The 20,412-nt window shown below is 45.3% G+C and overlaps 1 protein-coding gene across 3 annotated transcripts; it reads right to left on the bottom strand.

The window, feature by feature from the left end:
• Window positions 1–9,956: 9,956 nt before the first annotated feature.
• On the bottom strand, window positions 9,957–20,412 carry LOC308057848 (uncharacterized protein). 3 transcript variants are annotated; one of them, XM_080411870.1, is made up of 6 exons: window positions 20,199–20,412; window positions 17,344–18,628; window positions 15,686–15,714; window positions 15,511–15,577; window positions 15,379–15,423; window positions 9,957–11,295 (listed from the first exon to the last, which is right to left on the bottom strand). In XM_080411870.1, exons 2-6 carry the CDS (start codon window positions 17,474–17,476, stop codon window positions 11,150–11,152), a joined length of 420 nt encoding a protein of 139 aa, XP_080267996.1. In that variant the 5' UTR covers window positions 17,477–18,628; window positions 20,199–20,412; the 3' UTR covers window positions 9,957–11,149. The 3 variants fall into 3 exon arrangements, with proteins under 3 accessions (XP_080267996.1, XP_080267997.1, XP_080267995.1); XM_080411871.1 differs by having other exon boundaries at window positions 20,208–20,412; XM_080411869.1 differs by lacking the exon at window positions 20,199–20,412 and having other exon boundaries at window positions 17,344–18,734.

Below are 20,412 nucleotides of genomic sequence, written 5' to 3'. Positions count from 1 at the left end.
GATGATATTGTTTACACTTTGTCGATAATTGTTTTTCTGTAGATGTTAAAGTAGTAGGAGGCTATGATGGGAACGTGTCGCAGCGGTTCTTATCTTACCCAGAGTAACAGCAGGGAAAGCATTAAAGAGTTAAATCACCTTGTTTGGTAGGCAGTTAAGAATGTGAGTCAAAATTGCCACTGTTTTTTGTTGTTGGTTCAGGGACATGGCTGTGAGGATTTTGATGGTATGTGCTGCGTGGATTTTAGGCGCCCCATTGCAGCAACATGTTATCAAAATCTGAGAAAATTTCAGCCTTTTTGGCATTCATTCAATCAATTGGCAGTATTGTTTGTTTGCTATTACCTTGGTTGCTGTCATGTTTGCAAGGGCCCTGCAGAACATGGCAAACCTGGTACTAGCTGTTCAAAAACAAAAAGGGGAAATTGTAAAATTGTACGGAACAAAGACAGTGGGTTATTTTGACACTGATAATATGTCTCAGTTTTTTATTTGTTCTATTACTTATACCTTGTTTTTACTTGTTCGGTTTCAAAGGTTCTTTTTGTGCAACAGGAAGGGGGAGATGCAGGAGCGGTCTGCAAACTGGGACCACGCGCGGCAATCAGTTAGCTGACGGGAATTTGCTCGAGCTTGTCTAGACAACAATTAACATGATGAGGCATGTTTGCAGAGCACAGGGGAGTGGGAGACGGATGGCGCCAAGGATGGTGCCAAGGAAAGGTAACACCTTGCTGTTGATTGCTGGTAGTTAACCACCAATCAGGGATTGCCTGGTATGCAGTGCTTAGCTTTAAGAACCAATTAGTTTGAAATGCGCAGCTTTTGAAAGTGTTTATAAACTCGTGTTTCTGTACAATAAACTGACATTTGCTTGCATCAAGCTGCGTCCCGTCTCTTCATTCGCCGCAAACAGTGGGGAAAACAAAGAGGCGCAACGGCCTCTCTGTGAGCAGCGAGTTTCCCATGTCCATCTGTGTTGTGTGGGCAACCTGCTGACACCCCCCGCCCCCTCCCAGGTTTGCGCTCCTCCGCTGCGCTGCCTGCACACAGTGCTCCAGCCACACCGCAGGGGCTGCTTGCACTGGCTGCAGCAAGCTCCAGAAGAACCAAAGAGGGGGAAGAAAAAAGCAGGGATGCAATCAGAGACAGCCACGAGCAAAGTGCCCATGACATGTCCAATGGGACGCTTTTGCACAACCCTGGGCAATACCTGCAGCCCTGCGGCAGTAAGAGAGCCCGTTTCCAGACTGCCTGGTACAGTTTGGACAAGACCTGGGCTCTCCCTGGGCCACCTGGCCTTATCTCTGCACCCATAGTGCATCCAGGGTCTCAGTTTTGGAATAAAACACCCCCCTGGAAGGGGAAAGCATGCACGGGAGAGCTTTCCCCAGCTTTGCAACAGCCCTGGCCGCCTCCCTTTGCCACCCGCAGCTTGCAGCACTGCTGGCCTCTGCCCAGCCTGGCAGGGAGGACACACAGTGACCACATCCCACTGGGTCGCTGCTCCCAGCCTCCAGTGATGAGAACCACCCCAGCAATGATGCTACAGACGCCACACAGAGAACCAAGACGCTACCATCTCCTTGCAATGCAAACACCAGGAAAAGGCCTAAGTTCAAGCCAAAAAAAAGCAAAAGCATGGTCATTAACCATCTCATCTCCCCAGCAGATGCCCACAGGAAGAAACGAGACTTGCAAAGGGAGCACTGGATGTGGTGCTTCTCTTTCCACCTCTGCTGTTAACTGGCGGGCATCCATTCCCACCCTCCTCTCCATGCTCAGGTTCTCCACCCATAACACACGGAGCCACAACGGAGACTGTACTGCCTGGTCTGAGACCTGGCAGGCAGGGTGCAACCCCACGTGGAGGAAGATGCTGCTGCCTCCACTCTTCTTAATCGCTAACCGAACCCCGTCCCGAGTCTGGAAGCCAGTCTCTTCCCCGCTGTCCCACTCGTGCGTTTCCCCCATGGGCATCACCTCCATGTGGCTCACAACTCCCCCCCCCCCCCCGATGCTGCAGTCAGGCAGTTCATCTGCGCAGGGGCACTCCCCAGGAGGTGCCAGGCTGCGCTTTCTTGTGATCAATGCATCAAGCCCTCGGCTATCAGAAGTTCCCATCCCTGCGCTTAACTGTAAACATCATTGAATTTCCTCTTTAAGAGGTTGTGGGCTGGGGACGGAGGGAGTGGCTGGAAAGGGAGGAGGCAAAAATAAGAATAAAACTAAAGAGATCAGCATCTTTTCAAAACCTCAGTGCTCACAGGGAGAGACCTCAGAGCCTTTCCCTTTCTCACAGCCGACAGCGGCGAACTCACTCACAGCCGAATCTGCACTGGTGCAGCCAGGGGGTGACAGTGCAATGGAAACGTCGTCTCCAACCCCCAGGGGGGTTGTTGAGGGCTGTTTCAATCAGCAGCCCAGCTCTCCCTGCCCGCCTCGCCAAGCATCCCAGACAAAGCAGCAGAGAGCCGGCAGGCGGGCAGGCTGCCAACGCCAGCTGGAACCAGCCTCCCTCCGGCAGGACCAACTTTCTACACCAGGGCACCGCGCGAGATCCCAGCTGATACTACAGGCATCGCTATCCTGGTCCATCCCAGTCGTTTTGGATTTCAGCGGCCTCAGCCGGCTCCATCCCAGCACAGCTGGTGCCAGCCCCCTCCCTCCTGACAACGCAGCATCACTTTGGGATGGTCCCCATCGGGACAGAGGGATTATTCCTAACCTGCAGGGTGAAAAGGGATGGATTTCCTCTTCCGGGCAGGAAACAGAAACGAGGGTCCAGAGAACATGTACCCATGTCCTTCTGCTGGCTTTAGGGCCAGACCAATGTGCCCCGGAGCTGACCGGGGCGGAGCTGAGCACCCTGCATTCCTCACCTAGCAACCCCAACAATGCGCTGGTACCAACAGAGCTGCTGACCTCACACTGCCACCACGTCAGACTTAGATCAAAATTCACCACACCAGCTTAGGGCAAGGGCGTCACTGATGGCTGGCAAATGCTCTCCAGCCCCGTCAGCTGCTCCCGCCACCTCCCAAAGCAGCTGGATGCTGGATTGGCCTTTGGTTTTTGGTTGTGGATGGCTGGGTTTTTTGAGATACTAGTGAGAGATGAGAACTTCATAAGTGAAATGCCCCGTGATGCAGCTCAAATGAGCTCTGGCTAAAACTTACACTGTCTGACTGAATTTTAGAGGCACTAGAACTGTGCGCAGGACAAGAGCAGGTTTTGCAGTGTCTGTGACACCATAGCTGTACCATGCAGAGCAGCACATCTGCACCATACAGGCTAGAAACCATTAGATTCCTTCTAGAGCTGCTGCTGTGGCAGAGGACGTTCAAGCCTGTGTCTGTTGAAAGACATGATCTCAAACATCCTGTGCAACAGTAGTAATTAACAATGCGCTTGATTTAGAGATGTGGTTGTGATTACTCATTTCAAAGGGCATTGCATCTCCACGTGGAGAAGCAAAGTTCTGTTCAGCCTGTCAGACACCGTTAACCAAGGAGTAAACATGTTGCTGCAGCATTCAGAGATTTCATGCTCAGTCGGCCTGGCTTGTAGCCAGGGAGCGCTGACCCCCTTCAGTTCCTCCTGCTGCACTGGGCCAAAATCTCGCAGCCTGCAAGACAGACAGGATCGTTGTGCAGCAGTGCCAGCCTTCACACGACAGCTGGCCAGTGGACTCGAACTAGCCAGGGAGGCTGTGCTGCACAGGTGGAAGTTAAAAAAAAAAAGAAATCCTGAAGAAATTCAGCTTTTCTCCACATCAGACGGGTTTGGGTTGGGCTCCCTGATCTCCAAAAAAAGAATCCATTGTTGATCCCTTGGAGCAGCAAAGCCTTTCTGGTCTCTACAGCCCAGATTCTCACTCTGATTCTTCCACCCACCTCTCCAGAGCCAGCGGGAGCTGAGTCAGCCATTGGAGCCTGCCTGCGTGTAGCTTCCTCACCCGCCATACCCAGGGTAGCCCTAGAAAGGAGAGATGCGCTCCTGAGAGAGCCTGCAGTGAAAAGGGGAACAGTCTGAGCACGGATGTAGTGAAAACGTTCTCCCCGGTATTTCTGCATTGCTATTTGGCGTGTAGCCAGAGGTCTGCTCTGACACACGTCAGAGAAAACCATCCAAATGCCTAAGCCAAGGCAGGGCTTACCTGCTTGGTGACCCGATTGCCTCTTCTAATGTTACTACCAAGTACATTTGATTGATTACTAGCATGCTGGAATACCACATTGAGTGTTTTGCCTCTTTTTTTAGGCATAAAGCATGAATGCCAAGCAAATGGGCCAGAGGACCTGCCCCGAGCTTGCACTGCTGAGAAGCCAGGAGGCTCCCTGGTCGTAGCTTTTGAAGCAAGTCCCTTGTAGATGTCATGCAGTGCCACAACTCTACAGGCATTCCATGTTTTAATAGATCAGTTATGTAAAGCAACCACTCTAGGCAAGGGTTTCACTAACTGCAGGGAAGCTGTCTGGTAGAATAAAGCACATTTTGGAGATGTAGCTCGTATGTACAAATGACCCTCAACAAATCAAATCTAAGGATTTCTCTTGGTTTATTAGTATTTGCATTGGTTGTCCAGCAGCCCAATACTGTCCCCAATGGATTAACACTAAAGGTCTCCAAAAATGTTGGTCCAAAGCTGCAAAGTGTCAATGTATCATGGGATGAAAGGGGGGGGTGGGGGGTGGGGAGTTGAGAACAAACTGGTTCCTGTTCTTAATTTTCTTTGTTGTAAAAAGCAAAATTCAGTCAGTCTTTTTGAGGCTGCTGGTCAAATGGCCAAACTCAGAAACAGTTTCCCCTGTAACCACTTTATACAAAACTGAAAACCTGTAGTGAAAGTTAGGCTAAAACAACCTGTTGGCACAAAAACTGGGTTAAATTCTTAGTGCTAGCAGTTGCAGAGCAGTACTAATAAAGGCTAATCCTGAAGTGAAACAGACATAAAATAGACACATTTTTCTGGAGAAATAGTCCTAATCCACTCTTGTAAACTCACGGTGCAGTAATAATATTTAAAGGTTCACTTGTTCTAGAGGTTCAATGTTCTTGTTATGAAGTGCCTTGAGTTCTCCTTCAGCCTGAGGGATTCTATCAACTACTTTTCTGTTGACATAGTTTAATTTAGAACTACCTTCGTTTCTCTAATACACACTTACTAGTGGGTCAGATGCTTCTGAGGCTTCTACAAATGCAGATACTTCTATCAGAGTGCTCCAGTTCTATGGGTAGTACAGTGAAAAGAAACCACATCTCAAAAAGTGGTATTCTCAGCCTCAGGCTTTGGTCACTTGGTCCATTTGTTCATAATCACTATTGATCTAACTTGGTAGAACCAATCAGCCTGACTAATATGGCTTGATCTGGGCTTTTTGTCTGTTAGCTTCTTTACTTCTGTAGAAATGCATGGAAATATCACCTAGACAGTCTGACCTGAAATTGAAATGCCTTTTGTATGGGGGGTAGAGAACATTCCTGTGCCAGCTCCAGAGATCTTAAAAGGCTTCCACGTTTCACCGGTGGTTGCTTAAAGCTGTTTCCTTTGTGCGGTGTGTACATGGGAGTTGCATAGAGTTTTCCTCTATGTCTGTAGAGAAGAAGAAAAAAGAAAAAAACAAAACAAACCCCTTAGCCTCCCATGCGTTACTGGGATATGTTCTGTGCGTGCCAAATTCAAGTAGCCTAAATAAATGGGCTTTCCCTTCCCTGGGTCAGTGAGTGATTCCTCTGCAGCCTGCGGATTAGCCCTCCTGCAGCGGGGCCAGCGCTGCCGGCTGAGCGTGCCAGTGCCCCGCGTCAGCCGGGGGCTCGGGAGGCTGGTAAGTGCCTGCTGCAGCTGCCGCACGGGAGAAAGGATGGGGGTACGGGGCGGGGGGAGCAGGCTGGAAGTAAGAGCTGGTGGAGGTGGATGGAGCGGGGCGCGGGGAAGCAGGTTCACCTGCCTGCTGAGTGACAGCCAGCCTGCCGCGGGCTCTAGCTCCCTGGCAGCGCCTGCTCTCGGCCCGGGGTGCTTCAGACCCAAACGTCCACGCCTTGGGGAGCTTCCTGGGAAACTTGTTGCAGTCCGAGCAGGAGAAACCCTGCACATGTCAGTCACTTCCCCTGTGAGAACGGGGGGGGGGCTTTCTCTGGCCGGCCGCTGGAGCCCAGGCGCTTCCAGGCCGCCCCCTCCCCTGAGCTCTGGGCAGCTGTGTGGGGACAGAGCGGCACTGTCCCCACCGCTCCCGGCACAGCAGCGGGCTGCGCTGGCTTAGCCGCAGGGCCAGGGAAATGATGGTCCGTGACCTCTCGCAGCATGTGCCCTCTCTGGCCACACTGCACAGTTCAAACCTTGAATTCAAAGGCAGGCGGTGACGGACTGCTCTGACTTGGCACCCACACAGGTCACAGCGTTGGGAGCACAAGGGTTTCTGATGCAAAGAGACCCACCAGAGCGAAGCTTTGTGACTTTCAAGAAAAGCAAAGTGGCCTGGTTTGAGCTGGGGCTTTTCGCTTGTGTTTCAGTCAGCTCTGAGCTCACCCAAAAGCGGCTCGTCGTCGTCCTCATCAAGGGCTCCTCCTTGCCGAGGTGTCTGCAGGACTGGTCTCTGTCCAAAGTCCAGGTTGAGAAGGAAATGTGGTGACACAGCGGGACTGGTGCTGCCTGACAAACAACGGGAACTCTGAACAGTGAATGCTGTACCACTTATCTAAAGGATGACACACCTATGTTTAGTTAAAAGTCGGGAGATGTCCGAGGACCCTTATTGCCACATGACGGATGCACAGACTGCTAAGTCCTTGGGTTGGTTATCTTAAGAAGGGACATTCTGTCTTAGATTCCTGTTGTACATGCAACGTGGCGAAGACAAAGACTTTAAACATGGCCGTTGATGAATAGAGTCTGGGCAGAGACAACTCCTCAAGGACAATTGCACAGGCACGAGATATGTAAATGAATTCTCAGAATTGTAATGAATATGTAAGCAATTTCTTGGAAAACTAATGAATAGATCTGAGTAGCTTGTATAAAGGGGGGACTGAAAAGTCCCCTCAGGGTGCATGACTTTGGTGGAGCGATCCCCCATGCACCCAGCGCTGTCGAATAAAGATAACCTCCGCTCGCCTGCATACTGCTGACTGATTCTTCAAATCACCCTCTCCTGACAAAGGGCATATTAACTTAATGAAAAGGAAAACACCAACTGCACGGAGATCACTAAAATCACCTAGAAAAGGGAGTAGTAGCAAACCGCCAGTTCCTACTTTTCTTTTCTAGGTGGCCATTTCCTACAAAAGTAACTGCTTTTTCCAGTCTGCTTCTCTTTCTGGTTTTGAAGATGCATTTTGCCTCAGTATTGACAAGGAAATCACAGGAATTTGGATGGGTTTTTTTTTTTCTTTTTTTTTTTTCCCTTTTCTTTTTTTTAGAGCAGGCAATAAATTTGAACCTCCATCATGAGCTTAGTGTTTTCTAAGAAGAAATTTTCTTCACTTTTTGAGAAGCAGTGGACTACTCACTATGGCTTTCACCACTGAGGAAACTACTTCAACTACTACAATATTAGAAAACCTAAGACACTTACATAGTACTACAAATAAGAATTAAAGATTATTTCCTTAGCTTACCCTTTCATTGGCATTTTAATAATTTTGAGCTCTCCCCAGATGAAAAATTCTTTTTGTCTTCGTGTTTTCATTCTCCATTTTCAGTCATACTTCCTTACAGTAATCTTTTGTTTCATTTGCCGATTAGTGATGTTATTTAATTTATCCACACATTCCTGTTTTGCCACCGCCTGCACTTTTGAACATCTTTGTTTGCTTTTTTCTTCTCAACCTATAAAAACAAAGTTAAGCTTCATGTATTTCTTAGTATTTCTAGAAGACAGAAACACCACATCCAAGATTGATTAATTCAGGGTTTACCTCTGAAATAATATAAAATGAAATCTTTTTTGTAATTCATAGAGAAGCATTTTCACAAAATTACACTACAAAATGTATTATGTCATTGGGGGTTCTTCAAATTCACTCATCATGAAAGACAACAAAAATACAGCCCTTAGAAAGAAAACAATAGTGTCTCTTAAAACATGAACAACAAAAAAGTGAAAGCATTACTGATGGACAGAGTTAGAAGGACTGCACAATGTTAGTTGTAACACCACCAGAAAAAAATCAAGTGGAACTGTGCTGGGCTACTGCTTCCTGAACAAGGGGAGGAAAGAAAAAAAGATCCCAAACCCACAAACACAAATGGTTTCACAGGAAAGAGGAATTTTAGTGAAAGGCAATGAAGACACACCACGCAGATATCACAGCACATGAATTATTAGTCAAGACCCTGTTCAGAAGCTATTTTCATTCTTTGATTCAGAATCAGAACCGACATATTTATATGGATTTCTTTTTACGGCAATGAAGTGATAACTACTTGCACTGGAACCGAGTGCCACCTGCTGTTAAACTGGAACAATAATGCATTCCGTTTTCCAAAAATGGGGGAAAAGACAACTCTCCACTGCTCTCTTTATTCACAAGTCACCTATTTCCATTAGAACAAAACCCAATTTGTAGGAAGCATCTTCCCCTTCATGACAAATAGCAAAAGTGAACAGGACCGTTGATCCGGAGGGAGACTAAAGAGTAGCAGGTGAACCACCTCTTTTAGCAGCTGTACCTTCTCTTTCTCCAAAGCCAGGAATACTATTTGCAGCATTCCTACCCTACCCTTAAATCTTCCCGTATCTTGGTTTAGTTCTTCATCAAGATTCCTTTTCAGCATGACGTATGATTGCTGAGCATTTGCAAAAAGACTTTCCATTTCTGTTTCTCCTATTTTGCTGTCGATAAAGCAGTCCCTGGGAAAATCATCACTAAATCCAGAGTCTTTTCCAAGTTCCCTCTCTGTTACAAAAAGTGCATTTTCATCACGTGTAGAAACTGGTCTTATTTCAGGAATCATATTAGAAATGTCATCCAAAAGACTTGTTTTAAAGCTGTATCTCGGGGAGTATTCACAACCTCCCACTGCATTACTACTACTTCCAGTTTCATTCTCTTCCATTTCCATAGGAGGCTTTTTTTTTCTCTCTGCATTTGCTAGAGGCACCTTTGTATCATTGATATTATTTGTGCAATCTCCTTCACCTGTACTCCAGGCATCTTCTGTGTTTGCATTTCACTTATCTTGATCAGAAAGGACACCAAGACTTGGATTACAGTTTCCATTTTGGGTACTTTTCCACCTAGCATAAGTTTAATGTCTCCAAATTCACCTTTACTTTCTAAGCTGTTACTTGATTCTGTTGCATGAGATGAAACAGCATGAGAACTCTTCAGCTCAGCACTGAAGCCATCTTCTGACATTTCTTCCACAAGGGAAGGAGTTTTCCCAGTTTCATTAATTTCACCAAGCAGCTGCTTTAGTTCTGCTGTAACGTTTTTAAAACTTGTTTTCAATTCCCTCTTCTCATTTTCAACCCACATTCTTGCATCTCTTTCTTTCCAAGGTTTTGGACTTAGAACTGCTTGTCAGCGCCGTGCAATTCCTCATTTTCTGCTGTGAAATTTCTGATGTGAAATTTCTGCCTTATCAGTGTGATTTTCATGTGCTGTTTTTTCTATCAAGTTGATAGTTTCTACAATACATTTATCCTTAAGTAAACAGGTACAGACAGAAAGATTATCAAGAAAAAAAAAATTACAGTTGATGTATGCAATTTCTGTTGCAAACTCATCCTATAATAGAAATAAGGCATTTTGAAAGCCATTTTTATAAGAAAAATCAAGGGACACCCTAGGCATTAGGGTTGCTTTTACCTTTTAGCCTGCTTGCTTTCTGTAACTGCCGGCGCTTGTCACAGAGCATGTTTATTTTTCATGTTTTATTGCTTTAATACCGTTTTTCATTAAAACTGCCAACATTTTTCTCACCCACCCTCCTCCCTCCATCGTGCTCTGCCGTCTGGCATTGTACAGTCCCCGGCCACCTAAGCTAACCCAACGGGAATGAACATGACAAGCTTCTTACCGTTCACCACACAGAGAACTGGCTAAGGGAGGATTATTTCTTCACCCGAGCTTCAGAAATAATAAATTCCACTCCAAGGTGCAAAGGAAAGGATTTATTAGGGAAACCTGCCTGCTCCTGCCCTCATCCCAGGAATCAGGAACCCAAGCTCACAGGAAAACCGCACCACGCCTTAACCCTACCCAGCCCCCTCAAGTCCCTGTCCCCACGCTCTGTTTCTCAACAGCTCCAACTGCTTCTGCCCCGTGTCACAGTCCTGCCCACACGCCCCTTCCCCTCGTGGTGCCTCCTGAAGAGGGCCTGCAGCCTTGGTGTCCCAGCGGGCTGAGACCGTCATGCTCCTCGCGCTCCTCTCGTCAGCCAGGCCCTGTTCTCCCGCGGCAAAGACCCCTCCGCTCACAAGAGGGAAGGAGCACCTCAGCCAGACACCACCTGTCTCACCCTCCCCCTTCCCAAGCTCACTGGCCAACTACTACCACCTTGCAACAGGCTTAAGTCCTGCGCTTTGCCTGCTAGAATTAGGCACGTCCCTCTCTCGTGATGCCCGGCTGTGGGGTGGAAATCATTTGCTACGCTGTCCCTTTGGGTGTTCCAGAGGACGCCAGACCCCGCTGTGCAGCCCTGCCCCGCACACCCAACACAAGCAGGATGCCTGCCTTATTCCCCTCTAGGATACCCTCCGAGAAAACCCTTTTCAAACACTTCACGTGGCCAAACAAGAGCACATTTTGCAGAGGCTTGGGAAGCATCAGAAAGGTCACCACATTTCAAGGCGTTCTCTTTGATCTTTGTCTTACAAAGAGGAAGACCGGCGTGTTTCATCAAACAGATCAGCGTATTATAGACAAATCTCCCTCTTCACTTGAACATGCGTTTTGCACAGGCAAAAAAACCCGCATTTGCCTGCACTGCTTCTCAGCAGTGCACAAGAGGAAAAACACCCCTCAAAAATTAAGCAAACCAACTGAAAACAAATCAGTGTAACAGCAAGCATCCGACATAGTGACAAGGATTTTACCCCACCATAAGACGACTGTATCCAACTCTCCTTCAGACTGTAACGCAGCCTTCACCTACAGGACTCTCTCTTCAGCAATATTCACAGACTGGTACGTTTTCTTTACCTTAGTGTATAATACAACTTACTGAATCAGACTGTAATCCAAAATATTTGGGCTTACATACCTGCACCCCATAATATTCAATGGCATCCTTCACATCGTCTTTTTCAGCTGATGATGACATATGAAAAGTAGACCCCGAGTTCTCACCTGCAGTGAAAACCCACACATTTTTATAACCAGCATGACTTAATACTACTTATTTACACCTAGAGTGCATCTTGAATCATCCTACTTGTGACAAAAATCTTAACATAAAATAAATCCCCTCAAATTTGTGCACTCCGAGACAAAATTATCATAATACAGATTTAAGATGCATCTGGGTGAATCCCTTTCTTCCAAGGCATTCTACTTTTTAATGTATAAGGGAAATTTGCTGAAAATCACTACATATGGGCACAAAGAGGCCATTCCTGTTTCTTAAACATGCACAACGTCTCTCTCTCATACGTAGATATACACCTCTGTATCTCTGACACACAGTGAGCCACACAGTATTCCTCCAGCAATTTCAGTTTCTCTATGTGTTGCGCACAGAAAATCATGAACAACAAAGTCACAGGCTTGAAATCTTGAAGACCCCAGTTTTATTCCTTGCACGACACAAATGTGTCTCTAGACATGGATCTAGACAGAGTATTTCAGTCAAACTGCTGCCCCATCTGTTCCAGAAGACATGGACGGGCCACTGAATGAAAGACAGGCTTGTGAAATGTGGAGAAATAACCCATGATCCAGATGTTTTTACTGTTGAAAACTGGATTCCATCCTCTCCTCTCTCAGAATTTCTACGTAATACTGGACAGGTCACAAACTCCTCGGAAGCAGTCACTCACTCAGTCTGGGCTCCCCATTATGGGGTGCCTACCTTGAATCTCTGTTATATCTGAGAACTGGACTCCAGATAGTTCCAGACACAACTGAGAAGCAGCAACTCATTGTATTGTTTGTGTGGAAGGCACACTGAACATTTTGAAGGAACAAGTATTCAGAAAGAAACAAGTCCCAGCAGGTCAAGTATGGCATCTAAAACCAGAGATGGATTCTTTTCACCTTAATCACTCTGCATCTCCTTTCCTGCTCCATAATCCTACGGCTTCTACCTAATAGCCTTTCAATACACAAAGCTTCGCTGCTGGAGAGGGACACAACATTCTTCCCACAAGAAAAGCGAGCAAGACAGGAAGAACATAGACAAAATCATAAAAGTACAAAAGGGTCCACTATTTATGAGTCACAAGGCCAACCTCACTCTTGGCATTTTCTCCTGTAGGTGACTCCTTTTACAAACTTTCATTTTCTATGTGCTACTCCTAGAAGCCTCTCCACCCACGTACAGCAGCGGGTGGTCAGTCGGTCAGACAGACGGGGCTGCTCCTACTCTCCTTCCATGAAGGTACGCTTACCAGACTTCTTCTGTCACTTCACCAATGTTCACTCAGGTCACAAACAGAAAAATGCAGGCAGCTTCCTACCATGCAATTTGATACGCGCCATCACTCCCATCATGTAACATGGGCACCACAATTTTGCTTAGAAGATAGACTTAGATATTTTGTGGATGCAGGAGAGCTGTGACACCTCTCCTGTCTGCACAACACAGACTGAATAAGCTTTTCTGGTCAACTGTATCTGCCTGAAAACGGGATAAAAGCAGACCTGCGAGCACCCAGAGTTTTGTACTGCCCTTCTAAGGATGCAAGTCACATTCTCTGTTCAGAGTACGTAGGTGTCTTCGTCTTTTGGATTCTGTTTCAGAGTGCAGTCACTTCAAAATTAGGTGCCATGCTGCTAGAATGAAAAGCAACCCTAACTCCTGTTCAGCCTTGCCATTCACGGTCAACAGGAAAGATTTCCGCAGCAGCTATTTGAGTCTGAAGTCTCCCTTTTTAGGTAAGATTTTAATAACATTGGAGCCCCTAAGAATCCTTTTCCATAGGGTTTAATCAATCTTGACATTTCTGTATGATGGGTACAGAACAAGGAAGAAGCAGGAAAGATGAAAGGCTACAGTGTTCTTCTACCTGCAAAATTCCAGTTCTCATCGCGTCGGTAACTCGAGTCAGTAATTATTTTTCCAACCACTGGAAAAATAACTCAAAAAACATCAACTAAAAAGCTAAGGACTTCTCCCATTAGCTGTTGCAAGTAAAATTTCTTCTTTTCTTGGAGCAGTAATTCATGAGTCTATTTTCTGTGTTACTGGCTTCTGTCAACACTGTGAAAGAGGATGACTCCTCATTGTCAAGAGTTCTTCACTTTTAGCACAGGGAGAAATTCTTAGTTAAAACACTGGAAGAACCCTACTCCAAGGCTTCTGAAGAGCCCGTCATTCAAAAAAATGTATATAAAAAATTCACAGGGTAAACCAGAATCCAGTATTTTTGCCTGTCATTCCCCCACCTTTTACTCTGTCTGCTCTCTAGCTAGCATTGAAAGATGACTTCTAGTCATCGTAGTTCTTTCCAATTAGTCTTTACCTCTCCACTCTATTCTGAGACTTCCCTCCTCATAAATTGTACATAATGTACATAACGACTTTTTGCAGATTACAGTGGACAGCAGCTACTTTGCTATACAGAAAACATGAGAACACCGCTATTTTATTTTGACTCAAAAATAATTTTAAGAATGTATTCCTATGAGTCAGTAACAAAGTAAATAGAATAGGAAATTCCATCTCTCATTGGATATTTAATTATGCAAGATACTGTACCTGTTCTCCAGATTTATGAAATCAAGTTGTCAAGGATGGCATTCAACCCCTTTAGAGTCAGAAGTATTTGTGCTGCAGGAATCACGATGCTTTGCTGAAGCAACCTAAATTCCTTAAACCCAAATCCAAACATAAAATGTTTGAAAGAAAGAAATTTTTACATCTACTTCTTAGCACCTGACCTTCAAGATAACATATGGGTAAAAACCAGCATGATGCAAATGAATAAAGCCACACAGGAAAAACAGCTGACATGAAACGAGCCATGAAAAGGCAACCTTTCCTTTCTGTGTTTGTAAAATTGTAACGTACTGGTCCATTATGGGGCTACACTCCACATTACTGTGGAATACAGACATAACCAAAACTCATGTTTTAACTGAACAACCTCTAACAAATATCTGTGTGTCTTACCAGAACACTGTCACTGCAAAATAAAGGGCAAAAGGGGACCTGTTGCTTACCCATTGCAAACACATGAAAGGGAGAAGAGCGAGAGGAGAAGGAGGGAGATACTTCTAGAGAGAAGTTGCATCTCTATTATTGTCAAAAGAACAACAACACTTTTTTTTTCTTCCCCTAAAGCGAAGATGCCAAAGAACTTGGAACTATTTGTATTCTATACTTAGAAGTTACAAGTCCACTTACTTGTCTACATATCTGTTCACCTCTCTCTGGTTTATATTGTCAATAGCCAATTGTAGAAACTCTAAAACCTGAGTGGCAAATTGTTTCTCATCTGATTAACAAGTGTGATTAATACAAAATACAACACAAATTATCAACTATACAAATCAATAAACCTCAGAACAAAGACATTAAAAACCCATTAAGGTTGCATATCCTCTCTCCAATACATAGCCGACCAGCTAGCTGCCTCAACTTTAGCCTTGTTTCCGAAGAAAAGAGAATTCCTGAAACACGCTGACACTAATTTCCTCCCATCTTGTCTCTCTTCCTCACTTCCTTCCCCTGCCTCTGAGCCTGCTGGTCATTTTCCATGATACAAGAGAGGGAAGCCTCAGAGGAATGTGTTTGTACATGTTTCAAAACAACTGCCAGGCAGGTAGAGATAAAGCCAGGCAAGTAATAATTCCTGAAAACTACAGCTACGGCACGAGCCCAAGAATTACCCTTTGTGGCTCACCTGCAGCTCCTGGACAGCCTAGCCTGCAGATCCCTAGCCTGGAATCAGCCACAGCACATGCTCAGAGAACCAGGAAAATCAGGAAGGGGGGGGGGGTGCGAAACTGAAAGAAAAGCAGACTTCAGGACTGCCTGAAAAGGGGAGATGACAGCAAGTACGGTGTAGGAAGCGTACATCACGGAAGGGTATGGACAGTGCTGAACAGCAGGCTAGTGGAGGGAGCAAACACATACACAGAGGTATATTTCAGTAGACCTTCTGCTCCCGGGATGCCTTGCTAGAGCCATTCATTTCGTATTAGAAAGAAAATGGCAAGTACAAAGTGTCTGTCCATAAAAGAACGCTACAAAGAGATTGTTATGAATACCTTCAACACCTTCTGCATCTCCTAAGCCAAATTCCTCCAATAGATCTGCAAAACAAATCAGATGCTTTAATAAATACTCCTATCTAGAAAGGCTATGAAGCTAAACCCAGAACCACATGAAGTGAACATTACCTGATTTCTGTTGCTTTTTGTTAGGAGAGGTTTCATTCCTTTCCAAAACAGATTCAGGGGCCTTCAGCTATGAAAGACAATCCAATGACAAAAAAAAAAAAAATCACACTTAAAGTAACTCTATAATATTTAATGAGCAGAACAAGTAGTCAGTCTGACATGAACAAATACTTACCTGGGAATTGTTGGGTTTCTCCAAAAAGCCTGGAAGTGAAAAATGTTTTAGAAAGTGTTATTTTATTTAATTTTTTTTTAATTCATAAAATTTTTACTCCATTCAACATCAGTAGTTTCTACAACTAAGTATTAGTTGCAAGCATTATTTCATCGAGACTGCGATACTTAACATTCAATTTACCTCATCATCCAGCATTTGTATCAGTATACAAGAAATGGACAATGCACGCTTCCCATCATGCACCTTGGATTTAAGAAATAATACTCACAGAACTAGGACAATCCATAGGCAGCAATAAGGATTTGCTTGTTAACAAAACAAGATCAAAATACTTATTTTGAGGAGCTGAATCCTGCTTTCTACAAAGATTATTTCAAAAGCCAAAGCTGGTCTGCTGTAATGAATTACCATAAAATAACACTACAAATTATATAAAATAACAGCTCTATGACCGTGATGTTGAGGGATATTTTCCTTTCCATCGATAGGACAGAGAAAACATGGGTGCAGACATAGAAATCTCATACACATCATTCAATGAGGAAGAATCAAACTAGTTCTTATCAGGTTGTTCTGGTTCAGCTTGCAAGGAAAGAAAAAACCCAAATTACAATTGGTTGTAATCTGCATTTATAGCACAGTTCCAAATAGTTTCATTTTTTTTAAGATTTTTTTCCAACATTAAATCACTTACAAACCCACACAATCTACTGGCCCACCTATATTTCTCAAGTCCTCTGCTTTAGTCATCTTAACAGTTTGAGTCCTTTCATGAAAGAAGCGTATGGAATGTTATTAAGAATGGCTCCATAGCAAAACTTTTGTATTTAAAAAAATAATTAAAAAACAAACAGCATTTGATTTCAGGAAACTTGGTGGTCTAGCAGTATGGAAATACCTTAGCAAGATTATCATAGTCACCTTTTATCCCCTTTTTGCACTGATTTTAAACTCATCTTAGTAGATTCATACAAAGCAGACTTTCATGACAACTACTCGACAAGTAGATTTACAAACTCCCAAGAGCTTTTAAAGTTTTGCTTCCAGCTTACTAAACTAAAACTGGATTAGCTTCTTCAGCTATTCTATTGTACTTACACTACAAGCAGGACTGACCATTTAATAAAAAGAAATCCTTCAGATGAGAGTTCTACCCCAACAGCAAAACTTCCCTGCCATTCTACACTGCAGATGCTCAAGAGACAGCGTCACAAAGTACAGGCAGAAACCCTGAACTTTTAGTCACATTTTAGCTCCTAGGCAAAGCATAACAGAAAGGTATAAAAAAATTAAGGCGGGGGGGAAAAATGCTTAGCCAGATCATACCTTTCTCCTGCTACATTATCATCCAAGAATGTTTAGGTGTTCAGACAGGTCAGCCCTAAACCACATACACTTTCAGCACTATGCCACAAGAACCTGAACCCAAAGAGATACAAACACATCCAAAGGGCACACGTAACGCAAACAAGGTAACTTCCTTTACAACTTGCCAGCAAGCGCCGTGATAGCTGGTGTTAATTAACAAATACTAAGCACTTCATTGCTATAGCGCGCACCCACACCGTAAGTGCATTCCTAAGGCAGACATCGGTAAAAGCTCACTTCAGCCTGTACGTGTTTACAGACAAACATTTAGTCCACCACGAAGTTACCAGTGTGGCGCTCCCCTGAAACAATCCGTGAGCGTGCTCCGTGTCTGTCTGCAGCTGGAAGCAACACACCAGGTGATCCTTCTTCCGGACTTTCAGAATCTGTCTGTGTAACATAAAACACGGGCGTGAGCATCGGTACAAATTCTCAACTCATTTCTATGCAAAATGTTCCTGCTAAGCCAACTTGCACAGCACGGAATCACAAAAGCCTTTGATCAGCCCCTTGGAAAGGGCACGTCAAGACACAGTATATTGGAAAATCACAGCAGACTTGTGTGTTTTCAGATCTTAGGCAAAAACCTCACAACTCATCTAAACTAGTCTGTCACGTTGGCAAACTGCACAGCTGCAAGAGAGAATTAACACGGTAACTCGAGCTGTGGGTTGTAACTGCAGGTCTGGGGGGGACCCAACTTTCAGACTGAACTGGTACCCGATACTCAAATTTGTGCTGATGTTCCCCAGGCACACGTCCTGCAGTGGGGAGCGAACACATTGCTACTCCCAGTTGCAAGGGTTGAACAAAGACTATTTGGGCTGAACAAAGACGAGCAAGACAAAGCTTACAGAAACCAAGGCTACCTAAACCCCCCCAATAATATTTTAGCCTTGTATTTTTAAGAAGGAGATGGGGAAGAGTTCCTTCTTCCTCACAAGAAAAGTCAGAGGGGGTAAGCTACAGACTCTGCCCGCTTTCTTCTAACCCATTCCCACAGACAGGAAGAACTAAAAGGGCAAACACAGCCAGCACGTGTGGTATTTCTGTTGAACGCTACTCTCAAAAAGGGCCAAAAAGGTAGAAAGGCTCTTTCCCAAAGCAGCTCATCATCTAGGCTGCAGACCCTAAGGGCAACCACTGAACACGTCAGCGGAATAGAGTTGTGTGGTGAAAAAGCAACAATCCCGCCAGCCCCCGTGAGGAGCTCAGACTATTTTAAGCAGCAAGAAACTTCACTGCCGCAATACTGTACCAGAAACCCAACTCCAAGGGCCAGCTGCCATGAGACCCAAATCATTAGCTCGACCTACCTTCACCCCAAGCCTCGCTGAACAGCTAGCACACAGCACAAGTATTTCAAGGGCCCCCAGTTACAAACATACAGCAGAACCAGGAGAAGGGGAAATAAGCCTCAGCCGCGGCAGGGCCCAAGCTCCGAGTGCTTCTGGATCTCGCTCCCCACCCCCGCCCCACTGGGAACCCCGGTGTCCTTCACGGGAAATACCTCAGAATCCCAGGGAGATTCAGCATCTTCCTCTTCCTCTGCTCCCACTGCAGTCAGGGCACCTACAAAGGCAGTAAGAGGTGAGACACTGAGCCCTTCTATTTCACTCTGCTTTTCCCCATCACCCCTGCGCCCAAAAGATGCACAGCGGTTCTGTTGCTGAGGACAAACTAAGCAGTGAGTGTTGAATTCAAGGGTTTCTTCACACCCAGCGCACAACATCATGGTACCTCCTTTGGATCGCCACCTCTCCAGCAGAAGATGGCTATGCACAACAGCTGACACAGCTACAAGCAGCACTGAAGACGTGTTTGGGTCACACTCTGGAAAAGGCTCCAGCACGCTGCAGCCCTGTGGCATACAGAGTTTAGGTCACCTGCTCTCCAGTCCACAGCTCCAGAAATTGCCATTGACTACCACCATCCACTGTACAAGAAGTACCATAGAAACACCACCCGACACATCTTCACGCTAAAATCACCAAGAAACAATGCTCCTTTTGTAGCACTACCAGAAAAGACCTTCCTTGACTAGCAGTTTTTACCCTGCACCTTCCCAGAAGGTAGACAGCTAAGCATTGCCATTTATAAAGAGGAGAGGCTCACAGCCCAAAAACTCACCCCAAACACACAACTTGTCTCTATCTCAGGGGGCTAACATCCGAATCTCTTCTCTACCAGACACACGCAAGGCTCAGTCTCAGTAGGTTCCTGGCCAGATTAAACTATCTTCATTTCTCTGTTTTAAGCTAGTCCATTAGGTAAAACTGATTCAGGATTCACTCTTGTGGAGACATGCACACAAAAAACGGGAAAGGAGCTAGAGACCAGTGAGGGCACCCGTCCTAGCAGAGGGGAACTGCTGGTTCCAGCCTCAGCTAGGACTACTCACACTGTGCCAAATGCAGGCTTATGGCAAAATGCACAGACAGAAGAGCATGTATAGGCACAACACCTGGAATACAGCAGGTTCTGCCAGGCCCGCTCTGTAGCATTTGATCAGCAGCTACACACGCTCTGGTAACATCTACCACACCACTCTACTCTCTGGAGACAGACAGTGGAAAGTGTGCCTTCTCCTCCTGCTCCAAGACCTGAGGTGAGTACCAGAGTGCTCAGCCCTGACTGACATGGCAATGCTTTTGAGCACACTCAAGCGTGGCACTGGAGAGACTTTCTACGTTTTAAAACTGGACAAGGTGAGGCACTGGAACAGAACAGCTTTCTCTCAGATTGACTCAAATCTTTCCCAGGCTTCAGCCAAGAGCAACCACAACTTTTCAGTCTGACAGTACGGTCTGCCAGAAAGGGGAATACTACTGTCACACCCAAGACTCTCTAATCCTCCTCTTTTTCAACTGTGCGTTTTGGTCTGATCGCTTCAGGGAGAACACAGCAACAAAACCAAGAATGACACCTGCTCCATGTAGCATCGTTTGGAATCCAAGGCCACAATTTGTTCTTCAGGAACGAATGAAAAGGAACAAAAGCTACTTTCCTCCTTGCCAATGCCCACTAGGGTTCACAGGCAAGGGAAAAGCTTACTGTTTCAGAAGTCAATCACCATTTCAGTTCATTTACTGTGCATTAATATTTATAGAGGAAGAACTGGGATCAGTATTCACTAACTCACTTCTCTCACCAGTGTTGTCTTTGGAAGCACTGTGGACTTGATGGCTATCATTACAAATAGAGTTTTTCACACCCTCAACAACTGCAGTTCGTAGCTCTTCACCTGTGTCTTCCTTTTCCTGCTCCTTCTCCTCTTCTTCCTGTTCAGGTGATTTTTCCTAAAAGAGATTGACCAAACAGCTGGAAATAGCAGAAGCAAGCACCTTCTTAGCCAC

This window comes from Falco punctatus, assembly GCF_963210335.1.
Source record: "Falco punctatus genome assembly, contig: scaffold_103, whole genome shotgun sequence".
Lineage (NCBI taxonomy): Eukaryota > Metazoa > Chordata > Aves > Falconiformes > Falconidae > Falco > Falco punctatus.
This window is presented reverse-complemented; position numbering and strand designations above follow the sequence as displayed.